Raw genomic sequence first — 19154 nt, forward strand, 5'->3', positions numbered from 1 at the left:
CCGACCCGGAAGCGCGCCGCGGCGAGCTGCTGGGTTTCCATGGGAACCGCAAGGCGCGTCTCGCTGGGGTCCCGGACTCCTAACGGCTCCGTGAGCGCGGTTGGCCGGGGCTTTGCTAGGGCGGGGCCGCGCCTCGGGTGCAGACTGTGGGTGTTTGGACCGGGGGATCTTTCCTCCGGGCGCAGGCTGGTGAAGTGCGGGGCAGGAGGAGGCGGCGAGCACAGCGGCGCCTGCAGTTCAGTCTTTGAAAGCGGTAGAGTCGGTCTAATGCGGGGACCCAAAACCCAACCCCAAGAGGGGGTCTGGCCCACAGGGTCCTTCTGGGGCTAGGCCCCAGGGGCTGCCTATTTATCTGAAAGCATCATAATGAAGGCTGGGTGGACTCCCCAAGCCCTAGGGAGCTGGGCTGCTCTTTCCAGACTGGTGATTCTGGAATGGGCAGAGGACGCAGGGGTTTAACAGCTGTGGAGTTCCTCAGAGCTCCCCTTAGCTCTGGCTTAGAGGTGAGATGTTCGTGAATAGAACTGGATCGATTTATGGGTAGTAGAGAAAGTTATTTTTACCAGGTCACAATATGGGGTAGTAAAAAGTACGAGTTTTTCATGTAAAAGGATCTGACTTCAAATCCAGGATGATATGGTGATTAAGAACACTGACTATGGAATTGCGCTGCCTGCCTTTGGTCTACCGCCTCCTGTGTGACTTACGTTTCTTTCTGTGCCTCAGTTTCCCCCATCTGTAGAGCGGGGATAATAGTACCTAATTCATAGGGTTGCAGTGAGGATTAAATGAGTCAATTTATATAAAGCACTTAGAATTGTGGTGCAAGTAAACCCTCGAGCAATGCTATCGTCGTTACTATTATTAAATTCCAGTAACCACCACTTACTAGCTTTATGACCATGGGTATTCTTTCTCAACCCCTCTGAACCAGTTTTATTACCTCTGCAAGGTTATTGTGAGGACTAAAATAAACAATATATATAAAATGCATGTTCATCGAATTGTTGGTAAGTCAACAAGTGTTAAATATATCCATGCTCCAATATCAGCCTTAAAACAATAAGGCAACTCTTTAGCACCAAACTCTTTGGCTCTATTAAGGAGATTTTTACTTTAAGCCTTGAATTTCCTCTGCTCTATAATCTTACGGGCTAAGCAGTCCCAGTGGATACCATGAAATATCATGTCTGACCAAAGTCATAAGCAGGACAGATAATTCAAACGAAATAGAGGAAGAGGAGATGAAGAAAGGGAGTATAGATGGTCTCGACTACTTGAGTCATAGCAACTTCTTTGGGTTCTGTGAACTAGCCTTCACACAATCAAAAAATGACCTGTATGGGCTAGACAGATGAAGATGCAGGTATTGGTGCATTTGTACTCATTCTGAACAAACTGAAATATGGCTTTACTGTAGGTTTTTTTTCATGGTTTCTAAGTAGTCTGCTCCCTTCTCTGTTTTCAAGGTTGCTAGGATGAACAGGAGCCACACTACATTTTATTATCTGTGGTTATTATTAAGTTGCATCTCTGGTCCTCCCCTCTGTCGCTTTGGCTGCAGCTGTGCCCTTCCAAAGCCCTTTAGGGCTCCCTCTGATCTTGTATCCAGTGGCCATCCCTCATTTCCCCCAACTACCCATCAGGTTCTTCTTCATTGTCCACGGGTGTTGTGTATGTTCCATTACAGACTTTGATCACTGTCATCACTGCCTTTGGGAGTGCCAGGAATTTTCCCACATACCAGCAACCAGTCACTTTTCTTCTTGTCAGGAGAACACATCCTTGGGGGAATATTGCAAAAGGGAAGACTTTGGGGCTGGGTTTAGGGCAGTCTCCTAGTCCTGCCCGTCCCTTGGTGGGTGCCCTGGGCAAAGGTGTACACCTCCCGCCTGGACTGAGCGCTCCTCTCAACTCTTGGCGCCGTCGTCATGCTGAGCTGCCTCTTCCTCCTGAAGGCCCTTCTTGCTCTTGGGTCCCTGACCTCCTGGGTGGCTCCAGGAGAGCATGGTGAGCTATTATTTGGGGTCCCCGACCAACAGTAACAGACAGTGACCAAGAAGAAGACCTCCCCTGTCTCTTCCTGGAGTGAGAGTCCTCTTTGTGGAGATGGTCATCTCTGTAGGACAGGACTGGATGCATAGCTTCTCAGGACAGCCGGAATAGGTCTTCCTGGCTTTACCCTCTCTGGACAAGGAGGTAGGCCTTCCAGTCTGGCTTAGTAGAGGTTCTGGCTTTTCCCTAGAGCTCCTTAAATGTGAACAGGATCACACCAACCTTTCCCTCTCTTTATCTGCAAAGTGGCCCGACATTCAGTAGTGGTGGGCAAGTGTCAGGGGTTGTGTGAGGGGAGGGGACAGCAGTGGGAGAGCTATCTTGGATAGGAATGTTGGCAGAGGCTGAAGAGCCTTGAAGTGCTCGGCTTCCATTCCCCATTTCTTGAGGCTTAGCGGGTCACCTCAACCTCGTGGGACATCTTTTGCAGTGAAAGCAGGAGAATGCCCTCCTGATAAGCACCCGTGCAGAGAGCTGTGCCAGGGGGATGAGTCGTGTCCTGCTGGGCAAAAGTGCTGCAGCACCGGCTGCAGTCGTGTCTGCCGAGGAGGCCTTCCAGAAGGTATGTTGGCTTGGAGGGGCACAATCCAGGTGTGCTCTCTGACCTTGCCTCTGGGGTAGAAAGACCCAGAGAGCTTCCTACCTCCTAGATGGGCTCTGGAAATGAAGCTTGTCTGCAGCATCTCTCCCCGGTTTGGGGGTTTCTTCTTTAATCATGCAACCCCCAGCTCTTTGTCCCCTATCAGAAAAGAAGACACACTGATGATCTCTGCCTTTTGTTTGCACTCAGGGCTCCCGTGAAGGCTGGGGGGCCAAACTGTGAGGGGGAGCCTGTTAGAGGTAGTGATCACAAGAGTAGATCTCAAGCCAGGGAGACTTTTCTTGCTGCAAATAAGCCATAAGCCACTCTTTGTAAGCGTTAAGCTTTTAAGCCACAATTTCTTCACCTGTAAAATGGGGGTAATGGTTTGTACTCTTGGGATTGTTATGAGGATCAAATGAGAGGTTCCTGGCACAAGGCAAACTCAGTAAATGTGAGCTCTCATCATTGTTATTGTCTTTGCCTTAGCACCAGGGTTGAGTGTCCTAAAGAAGCTCAGGTCTTCCTTCCTTTCTTTGATTTTCCCTTTTGCTAAATCTGTGGGAGCCACTGGTAGATAGATAGATAGATAGATAGCCTCTCTTTCTCTCTCTCTTTTTGTGTGTGGCTGTCTCCCTTTTTCCCTACAGGGAGGAAAGGAGATTGTCCCAGGGCTGTTCGGAAACAATCCTGCTTCCAAAGGTGCGTCACTGATGAGACTTGTCCAGATACAGAGAAATGCTGCACGTTTGGCTGCAACAGGCGCTGTGTGGTCCCAGTCACTAAACCCAAGCTGGGTAAGAAATATTGCCCCGGGCGTTCCTGGGCTCGCTGGCCTGCCGTCTCCTTTCTCAGATAAGCCCACACCATACTATTACTGGTTTTTCCTTACTTTGAGCCACAATAATTGCCTGCCAAATTCTGAGAAACTTAAGAACAAACAAACCACAGACAAAAGGTACCCCAGCCAGGATGATCTGTGGCATGGGATCCAGGCAGGCAGAGGAGGCTGCCAGCAGGGAGATCTGTGGCTTGTGGCACTTTCTGCTCTTGTGCTTGCCTCCTCCCCTGGCTCCTGAGAGGCCTCCAGAAAGTATTAGAAATTGACAGTGTCTCTCCGTGGCTTGTTCCTTCTCATGTCCCTGTCGTTTCCAGATTTTTATGGTTAATTTTGCTTGTTTGTGCTTCCAAATAAATTTTATTATGAAATTATTTCGCACTACCCCCCTGCCTGAAAATATGGAAGCTGCTTTTTTTAGAGAGATGTTAGATATAGAAATTAATTTCAGGGGGGCACCTGGGTGGCTCAGTGGGTTAAGTGTTCGCCTTTGGCTCAGGTCATGATCTCGGGGTCCTGAGATCGAGCCCCATGTTGGATCCCTGCTCAGCAGGGAGTCTGCTTCTCCCTCTCCCTCTGCCCCTTGCCCTGCTCTTGCTCGCTCTCTCACTGTTTCTCTCTCAAATTAATAAATAAAATCTTAAAAAAATTAACTTAGGGACAACGGACATTTTTATGTTGAATCTTTATGTCTTTGCATTGTCAAGGTATGTTTGGTGTATTTCAGGGTGTTTTAGAGTTTTAAAATACTTCTTGATAAGTTAATGCCTAAGTTTTATTTTTTCTTCACTGCATTAAATGGGGTCTTACATCACACCTTCCATTATGTTTCCTAAAGAAACTGGAACCATTCTCTGTGAGTGCATGTGGCAGCTATTCCAGTAGAAAAGCTTATATTTTGGTCATCAGAGAGCTGGGTTCAAGCCTGAGGCTCCCCGGTTACCGGCCGGCAAGTCCCTGGTCAAGTGTCTTCTGCTTCCCTGGGCACCTTTCCCTTCTCTGTCAAATGGAAAGAATAAGCCTTGGACGTTGTAGTAAAGGTTCAAAGTATGGAAAGTATTTAGCCCTCAGTGGACATTGGCTTCCTTCCTGTTGCCTGCTAAGTTGGGCTTCCTCAGGAGTGCAGTTGCTAACCAGCCCCTTTTATCAAGAACCAGGATCGCTTTCTCCTCCTCGGACCTCTTCATCTTGGAGACCCTGGAACTCCGCAACATGTGTCCGCCTCTTTCCTCCCAACCAAACCTCACCAGGTAGCAGCCCCTTCCCTGGAGCCCGTGGGGCTGTCTCTGTTGGGCTTCAGCAGCTCGTTCGGGCACCCTGCCCATAAGAGAGAATAGAGGGTTGTCTTCCTTGCCAGGACTCTTTTGGCCCAGTTTTGGAACCAGAGCCTGGGAACTTGTGTCAGGCCAGTCACTCACCGCCAGCCTGCAGGGCCCAGCACAGTCTTCCAGTGTGTGAAGCTGATGGCCGAGTGACAGGGGCTGAGGGACAGGCTGGCACCCAGGCCAGGCCCTTTGTGAGCAGCTCTGAGCCCTGGCCAGGCCAAACAGTGGGATGGTCAGGTCGCCCGAGGGCTTGGGGCAGACACTGGGACCTGCCCCGTGTGGCCTCTCTGGTCCTGGCCTTTGTCTCTGTAAAGTGGAGATGAGTGTACTTACCTCAAAGAGTGATAATGTCCTTTGGGCAGCTAGAACAGGATACCATGGACTGGGTGGTTTATAAATAAAAGAAATTTATGACTTAAATTCTAGAGGCTGAGCAGTCCAAGGTTAAGATGCCAGCATATTCAGTGTCTGGGGAAAGCCAGCTTCCTGGTTCATAGACTGCCATGTCTTCTCCGGGACCTCACACGGTGGATGGGCGCAGTGCAGGCAGTGTCCTCTTCATGGGGGCTCCCCTCTCGCGACGTCGTCACCTCCCAAAGCCTCCATCTCCTAAACCCATCACACTGGGGGTCTGTATCATACACTTTGGAAGAATTTATTTATTTATTTATTATTTTAAAGGATTCTATGTATTTCTATGACAGAGAGACAGCAAGAGAGGAAACACGAGCAGGGGGAGCAGGAGAGGGAGAAGCAGGCTTCCCTCTGAGCAGGGAACCTGATGTGGGACTCAATCCCAAGAACCTGGGATCACGACCCGAGCTAAAGGTAGATGCTCAATGACTGAGCCACCCAGGTGTCCCAAGAAATGTCTTTAAAAAGCCTTTAGAAAACCTGCCAAATAACATTCAGCAGCTTGTGCTGTGATGCCCAGCACCTCTCTGTTCAGATTCCCTCCCCACCATCCCAAGTCTGACCTGTCTGTCCATGCCCCCACTTTCTCCCTTGCTCACTACCTATTGAGCCTCTGCCTGGCTGGCATACATGTCCCGTGGTGAGCAAGGCCGCCGTGGTTAAAAATACTGGGCACCAACCGTGATGAGGGCTGCAAAGGGACATCAAAGTGAGCTGGAGAGGAGGTGTCCTTTCTTTCTTTTTTTTTTTTTTTAAAGATCTATTTATTCTTTTTCTTTTAAAGATTTTATTTTATTTTATTTGACAGACAGAGATTACAAGCAGGCAGAGAGGCAGGCAGAGAGAGAGAGAGAGGAGGAAGCAGGCTCCCTGCTTAGCAGAGAGCCCGATGCGGGGCTCGATCCCAGAACCCTGGGATCATGACCCGAGCTGAAGGCAGAGGCTTTAACCCACTGAGCCACCCAGGCGCCCCAGATTCTATTCATTCTCGACAGAGAGAGATCACGAGTAGCCAGAGAAGCAGGCAGAGAGAGAGGAAGGGAAGCAGGCTCCCCACCGAGCAGAGAGCCTGAAGTGGGGCTCGATGCCAGCACCCTGAGATCATGACCCGAGCCAAAGGCAGAGGCTAGGAGGTGTCCTTTCACCCTGGAGGATGAGCGGGAGCTGCCCTGGCCAAGGCTGGGAGTAGGGAGGAGCTCACTCTCTCAAGGGATTGAAAGGAGGTCAGTGGGGTGAGAGGAAAGGGAAAGAGAAGGAAGGGGCTCCACTTTGGGAGAGTCCAGACTTCCGGTTAGTCTCCAGGGCTTCTGTCTAAAGCTTTGTTCTAAACATACTGGGAAGCCTCTGTGGGGCTAGTAAAAGCAGGGAAGTGAGGCCCAGTCTGGTTTTCATTTTACTTTATTAAAAAAAATCTTTCTGGGGCGCCTGGGTGGCTCAGTGGGTTAAGCCTCTGCCTTCGGCTCAGGTCATGATCCCAGAGTCCTGGGATCAAGCCCCGCATCGGGCTCTCTGCTCAGCAGGAAGCCTGCTTCCTCCTCTCTCTCTCTCTCTGCCTGCCTCTCTGACTACTTGTGATCTCTCCCTCTCTGTCAAATAAATAAATAAAATCTTCAAAAAAAATCTTTTAAAAAAGATTTCTTTATTAGGAGACGAAAAGTAAAGATTTGTTTATTTATTAGAGAGAGAGAGAGAAGGAGCACTGGAGGGGCAGAAGGAGAGGGAAAAACAGACTCCCTGTTGAGCAGGGAGCCACCCAGTCTCCCCGTGAGTGAGTTCCAGCTCTTGTTCTTGGGTAATCTTCGTGGACTGTAGGGAATCACAATGATGTGGCTTGAAGGACCACATCATCGGTCCTGGTGCTGGGAATTTGGGACCCAGTTCTGCCACCATTGACCACAGGCCAGTCCTGCTCCTTTTCCGGATGTCTGGCTGTCTGGCTGTCTGGCTGGCTGTTTGCAAGAGGAGGTATGATGGCTCAGAGGGCCCATCTTGACTTAAGAAGTTTTGAGATTTCACTTTTCTATCAGCATCACTGTCCTTCTCTCAAATATAGTGGAAGGTTAGAGCTGGGGCAACAGTAAAGCCCATGTCTGAGTATTTCCTGGGTGTCAGGTTTTTATTCCACTTTTTTTGTGTGTGATAGCTTGGGTCTTGGGATAGGGGCATATAAAAAGAGTGGGGATGACCATTCCCATTCTGACTCTCATTCCTCTTTCTCATCCTGGTTAGATTCCTGGTTAGATAACCATGAGGTGCCTGGAAACCATGTGGCATGAGGAACTGAGCTTACCTAGTTTGGGAAATCTGAGACAATGAGAGGCAGAGGGTCCTGTCTGGGATCATGGTGCTAGTCATGTTTTCACAAGGTTTCTGGGCATAGGACAAGGACTGATGGACATCCAGATTTCAGTTGAGTATAAAGTGTTAAAAGTGGGGTGCCCAAGCGGCTTAGTTGGTTAAGCAGCTACTCTTGATTTTGGCTCAGGTTGCGATCTCAGGGTTGTGAGATGGACCCCTGCATCAGGCTCTGTGCTCAGCACAGAGTCTTCTTGAGATTCTCTCTCTCTCTCTCTTTTCCCCTCTGCCTCTCCCACATGTGCTCTCTCTCCCTCTCTCTTTAAAATAAATAGATAAATGAATCTTAAAAATTGTAAGGATGGCATAGTCTGGCTTGGAGGCCATCAGCTCCAGTGTTTGAGCTGAGAGTAGGGAATTATTTGGCAGGAGTTCATGGGGGATGCAGTGGTGGTCATGGTGGGTACTGGTCAAAGGGCATGTGCTCTGACCCTCAGGGCTTCAGCCTGTTCCCCAAGAGTCCCTTTACAGTGTCTACTATTTGACAAAACTCCAGGGACCTCAAGGAAGCCTAGCCTGGAAGAGAGTAGAGGTTTCTCCATGCCTGGTCCTGGGGATGAGGAGGAGCAGAGCGCTCCTGGCATTAGTCACTTCAGGGCCACGCTCAGCAAAATGGTGACATCTGGGAAGGGTGCTTCTCTGTGTAGCTCCACAAGAAGTTAAATTGCTATGTTTTTCCCAGCAGAGATTTTTTTTTTTTTTTATGCCCAGCCTTCTCAACTGTGGGATGAAAGGCTTTGTTCTTTGTTAAATAGATTCTAGTGTTTGTCAAGTAGGTGCGGAGGTGTGAAAACGCACATCTGGCAATTAGCGTGACCATGAATCTGATAAAAAATCAGATTCGATGTGTTCTGACAATGGCAGAGATTCTTTGAAATAGGGACTGTTCAGGAAAATCCCGTGATGCCGGGTTATTAGACCCTGACTGTCAGCTGCACATAGCCTCCGGGGAGGCCAGCACTGGCTTTTTTCCATCATGGCGGACTTCCCAGGGCAAGCCATAGACAATTGTACTTACATGTCCCAACTCAGAGGCACTGGGCCAGTCCTGCTTCGGTTTTCCACAATGCCTTTAATAGCCTGTCGCTTCTTTTCTCCACTTAAAGAAGCTGAAATAAACACTGAGATGAATGAGTCATGGTAAGGCAGTTTGGTTTGGATGTGGGTTCCTAGGGTGTGCCTGCTCCAGGGGACCTGGCCCGGGGCCTGCGTGTTTTAAGGATGGTGTAGTACAAAGAGTGCTTCTTGCTTGCAAACCGAGAGGCTGAGTTTTGTCCTGCTTTGCCACTGACTCACTCTGTCGTTCTGGGCAAACCCCTTCTCTTCTCTGAGTGTCGCTATCTTCAGAGGGGTCGTGAAGGGACACATGGTGGATGTGCCTGGCTGTAGGCAACAGAAAATTAACAAAAGAGGGGTTCCTTTTTTCCTTGCATAACAAGAAGTCCTGAAGTGGGGACCAAGGCTGGATGGTGGCTCCACGATACCGAGGATGAGGTTACTTTTTTTTTTTCCTTCCCCTTTGCCTTCGTTGGTTTCGTCATACTTGTTGCCTCGTGGTTGAAAGAAGATGGCTCTACCTCCCTGGGTTAGCTCTGTCTTTGCACTGGAAGAAAGAGAAGTCAGGGCGCAGTTGGAAAGGTGCAGTAGCCAGGTCAAGAATGCACAAGTTTTTCCAGCTTCTGTCCTAGTTTGTGGCCACTCCTAGTTACAAGGTAACTTGGGGAAGCAAAGCTTCGCAGCTGGCTGGGCTCACTGCCTCTCCAAACATAACTGTGGTTTCATTAGCAAGTGCTTCAGTTGTCCACGGCTGTATAACAAATACTTCCCAAACTTAGTGGCTCAAAATAACAACAGTTGCCTCTTTCCCTTGGCTGTTTGGGTTGGCGGGGCTCAGCTGGGCCGTTCTTCTGCCCACATGGCAAAGCTAAGTCACTCATACAGCTGTGTGCAGCTGGGAGCCCAGCGGGGAACTTGACGGTGGCTGAACCGGGCGGGATGCGTCTCTGCATCCAGCTTCTCTCTCTTTGGGGCATCTCACCATTCTGGAGTTGAGCTCAAGCTTCTTCATGGCATAGCGGCTGGTTTCCAAGGTGGGGGGTGTTTTAAGGGGACAAACCCCTATCAAGCCTCTGCTTGCATCACGCTTGCTGGTGTCCTGTTCGTCAAAGCAAGACACACAGTCCAGCCCAGAGACCATATGGGAGGTGTGGCTCCCTGGGGGCCACCACCATAGGTGTCTACCACGGGAAGGAGGGAGGGACAGTGAATGTGGGGCTGGCTGTAAGTCTGTTTGCCACAGTGGGTTAGATCTCCATAGTGTTTTCCAGATTGTGAGTCTTGAGATCACTTTAGTAGTCGATGACCAGCATTAAAAAAAAAAAAAAAAGAAATAGAAAGACTGTAAAGTACATATATATATGCACATAAATACATATTTTAAGCAATCATATGGATTAACACGTACAATGAAATATATATAATATAATAAAACTCAAGAGTCACAGTGAAAATATCCAGGAACACTGGGTCTGAACTCCTCTGGGTCTCATGCTTTGGTTCTGTGGCAGAGTCTGGTGGTGAATGTCCTGCTGACCCCCTTCCGTGCGAGGAGCTGTGTGACAGGGACGAGTCCTGTCCCCAGGGGCACAAGTGCTGCAGTACCGGCTGTGGCCACTCATGCCGTGGAGACATTCAGGGAGGTATGTTGGCCCCTCGGGGAAGGGATTCTGAGTTTTAGGGTGGGTTGGGGAGGGGGCCATCTGTGGCCTTCTGGTCTTTCCCTCCCTCGGAGGAGTCAGAGTTCTCATCCCTCCTGTCCTCCTAGACCCAGCCCAAAGCCACCTCACCTCTCCTGGGGCCCAGGGGCCCGCACTGGTGTTGAAAGAACTCGGGGAAGGCAGTGAGTTAGAAGGAAAAGTCCTAAGACTGGAAGCCAGGTGGTGTGGCTTCTGGTCTTGGTTCTGCTGCTGACCAGCTCTGTAACCTCAGGGAAGCAGATTTGTCCTGAGGCAGTTTCTTCATCTGTAAGGTGAGGGAGTTGCCCGAGGTCATGGTTTTCTGACCAGATTCTTAGCAACAGATTCACAATAGATAAGAGCATTCCTGATCTGATTTCTTTGTTTCAACAGATGTATTTTTAAACAAATCCATATTTTTGAATGCTCCTTTCCTACCAGGCACTGTAGATCTCCAGAATTATTGGCTCAGATGTTGTTTTTATTTATTTATTTATTTATTTATTTATTAATTATTTTTATTTTTTTAAAAGATTTATTTATTTATTTATTTGATAGACAGAGAGCACAAGTAGGCAGAGAGGCAGGCAGAGAGGCAGGCAGAGAGAGAGAGGGGGAAGCAGGCCCCCCGCTGAGCATAGAGCCCGATGCGGGCCTCGATCCCAGGACCCTGAGATCATGACCTGAGCTGAAGGCAGAGGCTTAAACCGCTGAGCCACCCAGGCGCCCCTCAGATGTTGTTTTTAGACAACGTGTAGATTCGCAGGTAGTGTCAAGTTTCTGAAGATAGATTCTTGTCCTTCTCATCAGGGAAGGGAGACAGATCAAGAGCTGTAATGAATTCTGATGAGAGGAGCACCAAGCCTTGTCTGGGTGGCAGACGGAGGCCTCCTGGAGGAAGGGACACTGAGAGGCCCAGCCATGGGGGTAGGGGGTGGGGAGCTCCGTGGCATTCCATGCAGCCCCACCCACAGAGGTATGGAACCCAGGGACCTCCGGGGAACTCTGTGGGAGACCATTTGAAAACTGCTGGTCCAGAGGTTCTCTTTACGGCCCCACTGATTCTCAGAGCCTCTAACTCCCAGGTTTCCCAGGCAGATCTTTGGTTAAGATCTGGTTACAGTCAGGGATGGATTCGTCTGGAGCCTCTGAGTCTCAGTTGCATCCAGAGTCAGTGGCGCTGACACTCCGGTCTCTACCTGTTTCTGTTGACCCCGCAGGGCGGGGTGGTGAGTGTCCACGCCTTCTGGTGGGCTTGTGCATTGTCACCTGCATGATGGATGAGAACTGCCGGGCTGGGGAAAAGTGCTGCAAGTCCGGCTGTGGCCGCTTCTGTGTCCCGCCCATTCTGCCAGTGGAACTGGCCACAAACCCCAACGGGGCCCTCAGCCCTGGTTCTGCCAGAGGTGAGTCATGGCCAACCTCATTGATAAGAGCGTGCTTGACTGCTGTGTGTGGAGAGCACTGGCTTAGCTCCTTCGTAGGAGCCTTCAGAGGATCAAGACAAAGTTCTTGCCCTGGAAAGTCTGGTGGGAGAGAAAGATCCAATGCCCCAGATGGGAAACCTTTATATAGACCGCATGGGCTTCTAGGCTCTGAGTGGGTGTGGCTCGTTGGGAAGGTCTTTCTGCCAAAGTAGGATTGGATCTGGGCCCTAAAGACTAGGCAGGATGTGGCAAAGGGAAGAAAGCACAGAGAACATGCTGGACAGGTGGTCTGGTGGTGAGCAAAGGCATAAAGGTGGAATGTGTGTGACACACTTGGGGACCCGGGTCGGGATGGGGCGAGAGTGAGCTGTTTTGGTGCTAGGAGATACAAGGTTGACATCTGAGTGAGTCATCTTCACTGCCAGTTTGGACTGGATTGTCTGGGAAATGGTGCCATCCAAGGCTTTGGGGAGCCATGCATGCCCAACTTCTCTAGGGTGGGGGGAAGCCAGAGACAGGAGGGCACAAGTGTGACCTGCGGCTGCTTCTTTCTGCAGGGATCCTGGTGCCTTAGTTGTCGTGATTTGTCCTGAGCTGCTTTGGTGATGACAGGGGCGCTTGTCCTGGCTTCCAGGAGAGAGTGATGTCCTGGAGCTGTGACCCTCCTGGGGGCTCTCATTGCCCTCTCTGCTCTGCTTCTGTTCCTGCTGTGGCCCTGAGCACGGGAAACAGAGTCGTGGGTTTGGGCAATGGTGTGCGGTACTGCTTTTCCCCAATAAAGACTGTACTGACCTTCTTGCCTGTGCTGTTGGAGGGCCAGGACGAGGAGAGAGAGCTAGGGGGTCTGAGCATGGCTGCAGGATTACAGGACTTAAGGCAACCCATCCTTTCCGAGAACACTGGGTGGAGGTGGGTGGGAGTCAGTCTCTGCTGATTTGCCATAGATTTCTCTCTCTCAAGCCTCGGGAATGGGACCATCAGGGCTCTTCTTGGGCCTGCTGATCTTTTAATAGAGAATGTGAGCTGGGGATGGAACTGGGGTGGGAAACTAATTTACTATAGTTTCTTGGATGGTCCCACCTTGGATCTCCTTCTCTGGGGGCCGGCCCTTGGCTCCAAGACAAGGCAGTTTGTCCCCTTCAGGTAGCTTTGCTATAGGGAAGGGTTGCCTTCAGGTTCTCAGAATATAAAAGATAAAATAAATTTTAAAAATGCATGCAAAACGGATCACGTTCTATATCCTGGAGAAATTTATGTTATCACATTATTTTGTAATGGGACACCATGAAAATAGCTAATTTAATTAGTCGTCTCTTGGTGAACATGAATCCCTGTACAAAAAGGTTGGCCTTCTCTTGCAGGCACATCTGATCTGGGGAAATTCTTTGTGGTAGAATTCTAGTTTCTCCAATAAAGCCTGATCCCCCCTCCCCCCGGAAAAGGCCCTCAATCAGTGTTTGTTGAGTGACTGAAAGAATGAATATAATTCCCAAGTCTGTCTGTAAGAGATTTGTTGAGCTTTGAGTATTAGAAAACCCACCAAACAGTGGCTTCATCAATAAAGACAATCTAATTTCCTCACATCGGAGTGTGGAGAGAGGCATCCACAGTGCTAATGAGGAGACTCCTTCCTTCCTTCCCCGCCAACCTCAGCGTGCTGGCTTTTGTCCTCAAGACGGTCCCCTCACGGGTGTGGGACCGTTGTGCAGCCCTAGACGTCACAGCAGGAAGGTCTGTGGAAAGGGTAATGGTGAAAAGACCTTCCCCTCAAATGCTCTCTCCTTTTAATGACAGAGACCATCTTCCCTGGAAGCTGACCCTGCCCATGTTTCTCTCGTCCTCTCATTGGCTGGAAAAGCAAATGTCTGCAAACAGGAAGTGGAAAATGTGACTTCTTAGATGAAATGTGCTTCATCCTTGAGGCTGAGGGAGGGGCCCACCTGGATTTAAAAAATTGAGATTCTATTAGCAAGGAAGGAGAGAATGGGGGAGGGAAGGAATGAACCTCGTGTGCCGTACTGGGTTCAAGGACGTATGCATTCAAAATTTGGACAGAAATTTCTAAGTAGGCAGGACTTTTATAACAAGTGCTCACCTTGAATATTGCAAAAATGTTTTTTTATAATTCCCAACTCAAAAAAACAGAAAAAGGCAAGTTACAACTTAAAAAAAAAAAAAAAAAAAAAAACCTTCCAGGGCACCTGGGTGACGCATTTGGTTGGGTGTCTGACTCTTAAATTCTGCTCAAGTTGTGATCTCAGGGTCGTGAGATTGAGCCCTGTGTCGGGCTCTGAGTCTGCTCAAGACTCTCTCTCCCTGTGCCCCTCCCCCAATAAATAAATAAAACTTTAAAATTAAAAAAAAATTTCCATCACTGTTGTCTTTTTGTGCCCCCTTTCCCTCTGGTTTCACACTGGCCTGTGAAATTCCGGTTTCTACTGGTTCGGAACACTCATCTCTTTGAGAAGACATGTCGGCGTTTGATCTGAAGAGGAGCGGCTAGTGTGAGCCTTGCAGTGGCCATCCTAGGGACCCTCAGGGTCCCAGGCTCATAGTGCAGGGACCTAGGAGGACCTCCCGTGTCCGTGTAATTGGCTGCTGAACAATTTGGTAGGTGGTTCTTCCACTGTTTTCCTTATCGTGTTTTTGTTTATTAAAAAAAGAGATCATACACGGACACCATCTAAAAAATCAATATGGAGAAGCTTTCAATGAAAACAGCAATCCTGGGATCTTAAAATGTGGTAGGATGATTTCCTGCTGGGGGTGGGGGTGGGGCTGGAAAGGAAGGTGTGAGTCCCAGCCCAGCTCAGGCTGAGCACCAGAGAGATGGCCCTTCCAGATCTTTCCTCTTCATCTGGGGCAGCCCACCCTGTCCACATGGGAGCAACGACATGGGGTGGGGGGGGGAGAGATTGAGAGAGAGAGAGAGAGCTCTCGAGAGCAGAGCAGGCGCATGAACCAAAGGGTTGAATTTGTTTTTGTTTGATTGTGTTGGAGTTGGAGGTCAAAGGTTGAGATGGGGCCAAATTCCGTTTCTCCCTCCCCCTCTTCTGGGCCTTTCTAGGCCTCTTTTCCTACTGTTGTACCTTAAACCAAAGAAGCCATCAGAACCTGTCCTTCCTCAGTTTAAGACCATTTCAGCCTCAGGCCTGGGGAAGCAGATCTCAGAGGGCCCTTCTATTACAGATGCCCTAACCTTGCACCCTGAAATTAGCTCTGACCAGAATGAAAAACCACAAACACGCCCCTCCCCAACCTTAGCTTCCTGCTGGCTCACCTTGGGGGGTGAAATCTGAAACCAGCTCCCTATACACAGAGGGCATGGTGAGATGAAGAATGATCACTCCCTATCAGCAGGTGGCAGGTGCAAGGGAACTTAAACAGGACGCTTGTCTTGGGGTCCAGAAGCCAGCAGATCTCAGCGCCTGACCACCTGAACCTTAACAGTTTACAGAGCGACCTTTACAGGGCTGAGTCCCATGCACCGGCCAGAACAACATCTTGATCCCTCAAGTCTACATCCTTGAAAATGGCTCCCACTATGGGAACAGTGAGTGGCAGAACATTCCAAGGACAGGGGATGGGGAGGAACCCCCAACTGCTCAGGGCCAGCTTGCAGGTTAAGTGGCAGTCATGTCCTCTCCAGGACCTCCTCCGACCCTTCTGCCCAGTGGGCAGGAATTTCTGGGGCTCTGACACATACTAGTCCTCAAACGTGAGTCCTCTAAGACCTGTTCTTTGACCAGAGTCAGTGGGTTTTGAGCTCCCCACTTCTCCATCCCTTTCCTTGACCATCAGGTGGTGGAGACCACAGGTGGCACATGTGTGTGCTGCCTCAGTGACATCATGGGCTCTGCATCCTCTCCCTGCTGCTCTTCTGGATCTTTCTCTCTGCGGAGCATAATGTCATTGGTAAGTGGGATAGGTGGGTTGAGAGAGTCAAGAGGGGTGAGGTGCAACCCGTGCCCCTGGCAAGGGGGTGTTCTTAAGGGCTACCTTCCTTTTCCTATCCAAGTTAAGCTCCCTAGCCAAGGGCATTGGTGCTTAGAAGGCCAGTTTCCTATAGATTCCCAAGCATTGGAAAAGAATGAAGAAGCACCCCAAAGAGTTAACAGCTAACCCTTACTGAGCACCAACTATGTCCCAGGTGCTGGGCTAAGAACTGGGCTTGCACAGCCGCCCTGGCAAGTCCTGTGTCTTTCACATGAGGAAACAGAACTCGCCCAAGGTCTCAGAGTGAGTTGTGGGGCTAGTTTGTACCTCGGTCTGTATGCTTCAACAATTTTGATATTTTACTTTCTCTCGCTATAAAACGGAGGTAGGCAAGTGATTTGGGATCAACTGTGATATTTTTGGAAGTAAGGAATAGGAACAGGCAGGGGAAACTCTGGGTTCCAGTCCAGATTGGCTGCATGAGCTAGGGCGGGCTGTCTTTTTCTCTATAGGGAAAGGCAGGGAGAGGGAGAGAGGAGAGACAGGAAGGCAGAGAGAAGGAATGGTAGGGAGTGGTGGAGGACGGAGGAGGAAGGAGGGAGGGAGAAAAGAGAAGGAGAAGGGGACACAGAGAGACAAACATTAGTTCCTCAAGAGTCACAGTCCCTTCCAGCCCTGAGACCCTGTGTCTGGCAGAGCAGGTCCCAGGTGGGAGGAGCTTGGCCCTGGATATCTGTGACCTATTCATACTCTCCCTTTCATGCTTTCTCATTCATATTCTGGTCACTCTGCCATCCTGGTCCTACGGACCGGCCATCAGAGAGCAGCTCTTGAATTGTTTTCTTCCAAGAGTGACCTTGGGTCCCCGCTCCAGCCTGAGCCAGGACCTTGTGCAACCAAGAGGGGGAAATGAAATGCAATTTGTGAGAGGGGACAGAGCCCAGACTGTGAAGATGCGGTGCGGGTATTCAGCGAAGGTTCAAGGTCTATTTGGAGCGGTGGGGAGCTCAGATGCTGGGCTCAGCTGCATCGGGGACGCTTGTGGGAACAGCAATGGGCAGGGAGTTTTGAGTGGAAAGAATTCTTGGCTGAGTGCCTTTACTCTTAGAGCCACCAGAGGGCAGCAGAGGCCTAAATCATAGACCGCTTCCAGGCCAGAGAAATGCAAGGATTGATACTCTAGAAGTCTAGCTAAGGGGAAAGTTCAGTATTGTCCGAGTTCCTCCCAGATTTTTCCAGTCACTCTGAGAAAAAGTTATACTTTTTTCCGGAGCCCTACTGAATTGCGCTTTATCAATTCCGAGACCTAACATTATGCTCTCCCTTTTCATGCCTTGTGGAATGATCCTGCCCTTTAGGTAACCCTCTCCTTGGGGACATGATCACATTGTATCAGTGTTTCTTGCACAAAGTCCCAGGTCAGGAGAAAGTTTCCCTCTGGCCATGAGCCATTCTGAGAATGGGCAGGGAAGTGACATAGCTGGCCTCTGAATTTCCCTCTGAAATGAGAGATTTCCTCCCTCAGACATTCCCTTTGAATTGGCCCCAGTGAAAAAGTGCTTTCCAGAGCCGAAGTTTCATTTTTGCCTTGGCTACTGGGGAGCCAAGAGTTGGGTTTTGCAGTGAAGCCTGGGTTTGAATCTGGACCCTTCTGCTGCGTATTAGCTCTGTGCAACATGAGCGAGGACAATCCCATTATCACGTTACCCACCTCCCAGGACTGCTGAGTGAATATATATATATATATATATATATATATATATATATATATATATATATAAAGTTAGAAATCACTTAGCACAGAGCCAGACACAAAGGCACATCCAGTGATGGTTATTCACGTTTTCTTGAAAAAACGAATCTCTTCATGATCACCCTCTTTTTTTACCCTCTTGGCTCTCTTCTACTTTTGAATGTCCTCAGCCTCTAGAAGTCCAATGCGCTATCCATTGCGCCACGGAGCCACCACCTTCTCTTCTAATTTTGGTGTAATGATTTCCAGTTTCCTGTTTCCTGTTCCTCCAGTCCTGTTCAGCAGATGGTGTGGTACACATACAGGAGAGGTAAGCATATGTGGAACGCTTGGGCAGAAAGAAGCTTCTGGAGCAGCGCTGTCCAAGAGAAATATAATGCAAACCACCTGTGTAACGTCAAGATTTCTAGTGGCCAAATTAAAAAAGTAAAAAGTTCGGTGTCGCCTCAAAAAGTTAAACACGGAGTTACCATAGGACCCAGGGATTCTGCTCTCAGGTCTATAACTAAATGAATGGAAAACAGGTGTTCAAATCAAAACATGTACACAAATGTTCACAGAAGGCCCTTTGCGATAGTCAGAAGGTGGAAGCAGCACAGTTGCCCATCAGGGCATAGGATCAACAGATAAATGGATCCATGGATAAACAAAACAGAATGCAGCCTAGCCCTCCAACGGAGTAGTCTTCAGACACGGAAAGGAATGAAGTATTGACTCTTGCTACAGCACGACGAGCCTTGCAAACACTGTGCTCAGGGAACGAAGCCAGACACGAAAGGTCATCTCCTGTATGCTTCCGTTCATAAGAACAGTCTAGGACAGGCAGATCCACACAGACAGAAAGCAGAGGAGAGGTTGCCAGAGGCTGGTTTTAGAACAGAACTACTGAGGGGGCTTGTCAACGTGCAGATTCCCAAATTCCATCCCAGATGTTTTGGCTCAGTAGGTGAAGGGTGGTGTGGGCCAAAGAAACTGCTGGTTTTATTATTATTATTTTTTAAAAGATTTTATTTATTTATTTGACAGAGAGATCTCAAGTAGGCAGAGAGGCAGGCAGACTCCCTGCTGAGCAGAGAGCCTGATGTGGGGCTGGATCCCAGGACCCTGAGACCACAACCTGAGTTGGAAACAGAGGCTTAACTCACTGAACCACCCAGGCGCCCCTATTTTATTATTATTATTATTATTGTTATTATTATTAAAGATTTTATTTATTCATTTGACAGAGAGAGACAGCAAGAGAGGGAGCACAAGCGGGCGAGTGGGAAAGGGAAAAGCAGGCTTCACGCCGAGAGCCTGGATGTGGGGCTGGATCCCAGGACTCTCAGATCATGACCCGAGCTGAAGGCAGAGGCTTAATCCACTGAGCCACCCAGGTGCCCCTATTTTATTATTTTTTAAAGCTTTTATTTATTTATGAGAGAGAGAGAGAGAGAGACAGCACAAGTAGGGACCCTGAGGCTTTAACCCACTGAGCCACGCAGGCGCTCCTCTGTTCAGGTTTTTAATTTCTTCCTGTTTCAGTTTTGGTAGTTTATATTTTTCTAGGAATTATCCATTTCTTCCAGATTGCCTAATTTGTTGGCATATACTTGCTAATGAGACTCTCTTATAATTATTTGTATTTCTTTGATGTTGGTTGTGATCATTCCTGTTTCATTCATGATTTTATTTATTTAGGTCCTTTCTCTTTTCTTTTTGGTTAAGTCTGGCCAGGGGTTTATCAGTCTTGTTAA

At 49.1% G+C, this 19154-nt stretch overlaps 1 protein-coding gene and 1 long non-coding RNA gene across 13 annotated transcripts; both read left to right on the top strand.

Moving 5' to 3' along the window:
- WFDC3 (WAP four-disulfide core domain 3) lies at positions 1-12521 on the top strand. 12 transcript variants are annotated; one of them, XM_059133005.1, is made up of 8 exons: positions 35-90; positions 1691-2199; positions 2486-2617; positions 3286-3432; positions 4312-4723; positions 10135-10266; positions 11523-11708; positions 12287-12521. In XM_059133005.1, exons 3-8 carry the CDS (start codon positions 2543-2545, stop codon positions 12301-12303), a joined length of 969 nt encoding a protein of 322 aa, XP_058988988.1. In that variant the 5' UTR covers positions 35-90; positions 1691-2199; positions 2486-2542; the 3' UTR covers positions 12304-12521. The 12 variants fall into 12 exon arrangements, with proteins under 12 accessions (XP_058988990.1, XP_058988992.1, XP_058988993.1 ...); XM_059133001.1 differs by lacking the exon at positions 35-90 and adding an exon at positions 110-503; XM_059133002.1 differs by lacking the exon at positions 35-90 and adding an exon at positions 110-503 and having other exon boundaries at positions 1691-2010.
- A 115-nt stretch (positions 12522-12636) lies between these two features.
- Positions 12637-18782, top strand: LOC131807548 (uncharacterized). The gene is made up of 4 exons (XR_009344534.1): positions 12637-14339; positions 15531-15644; positions 17589-17728; positions 18645-18782. It is a non-coding gene; the product is annotated as an uncharacterized LOC131807548 (long non-coding RNA).
- Positions 18783-19154: the final 372 nt, after the last annotated feature.

The sequence above is a fragment of the Mustela lutreola genome, chromosome 9, assembly GCF_030435805.1.
Source record: "Mustela lutreola isolate mMusLut2 chromosome 9, mMusLut2.pri, whole genome shotgun sequence".
Lineage (NCBI taxonomy): Eukaryota > Metazoa > Chordata > Mammalia > Carnivora > Mustelidae > Mustela > Mustela lutreola.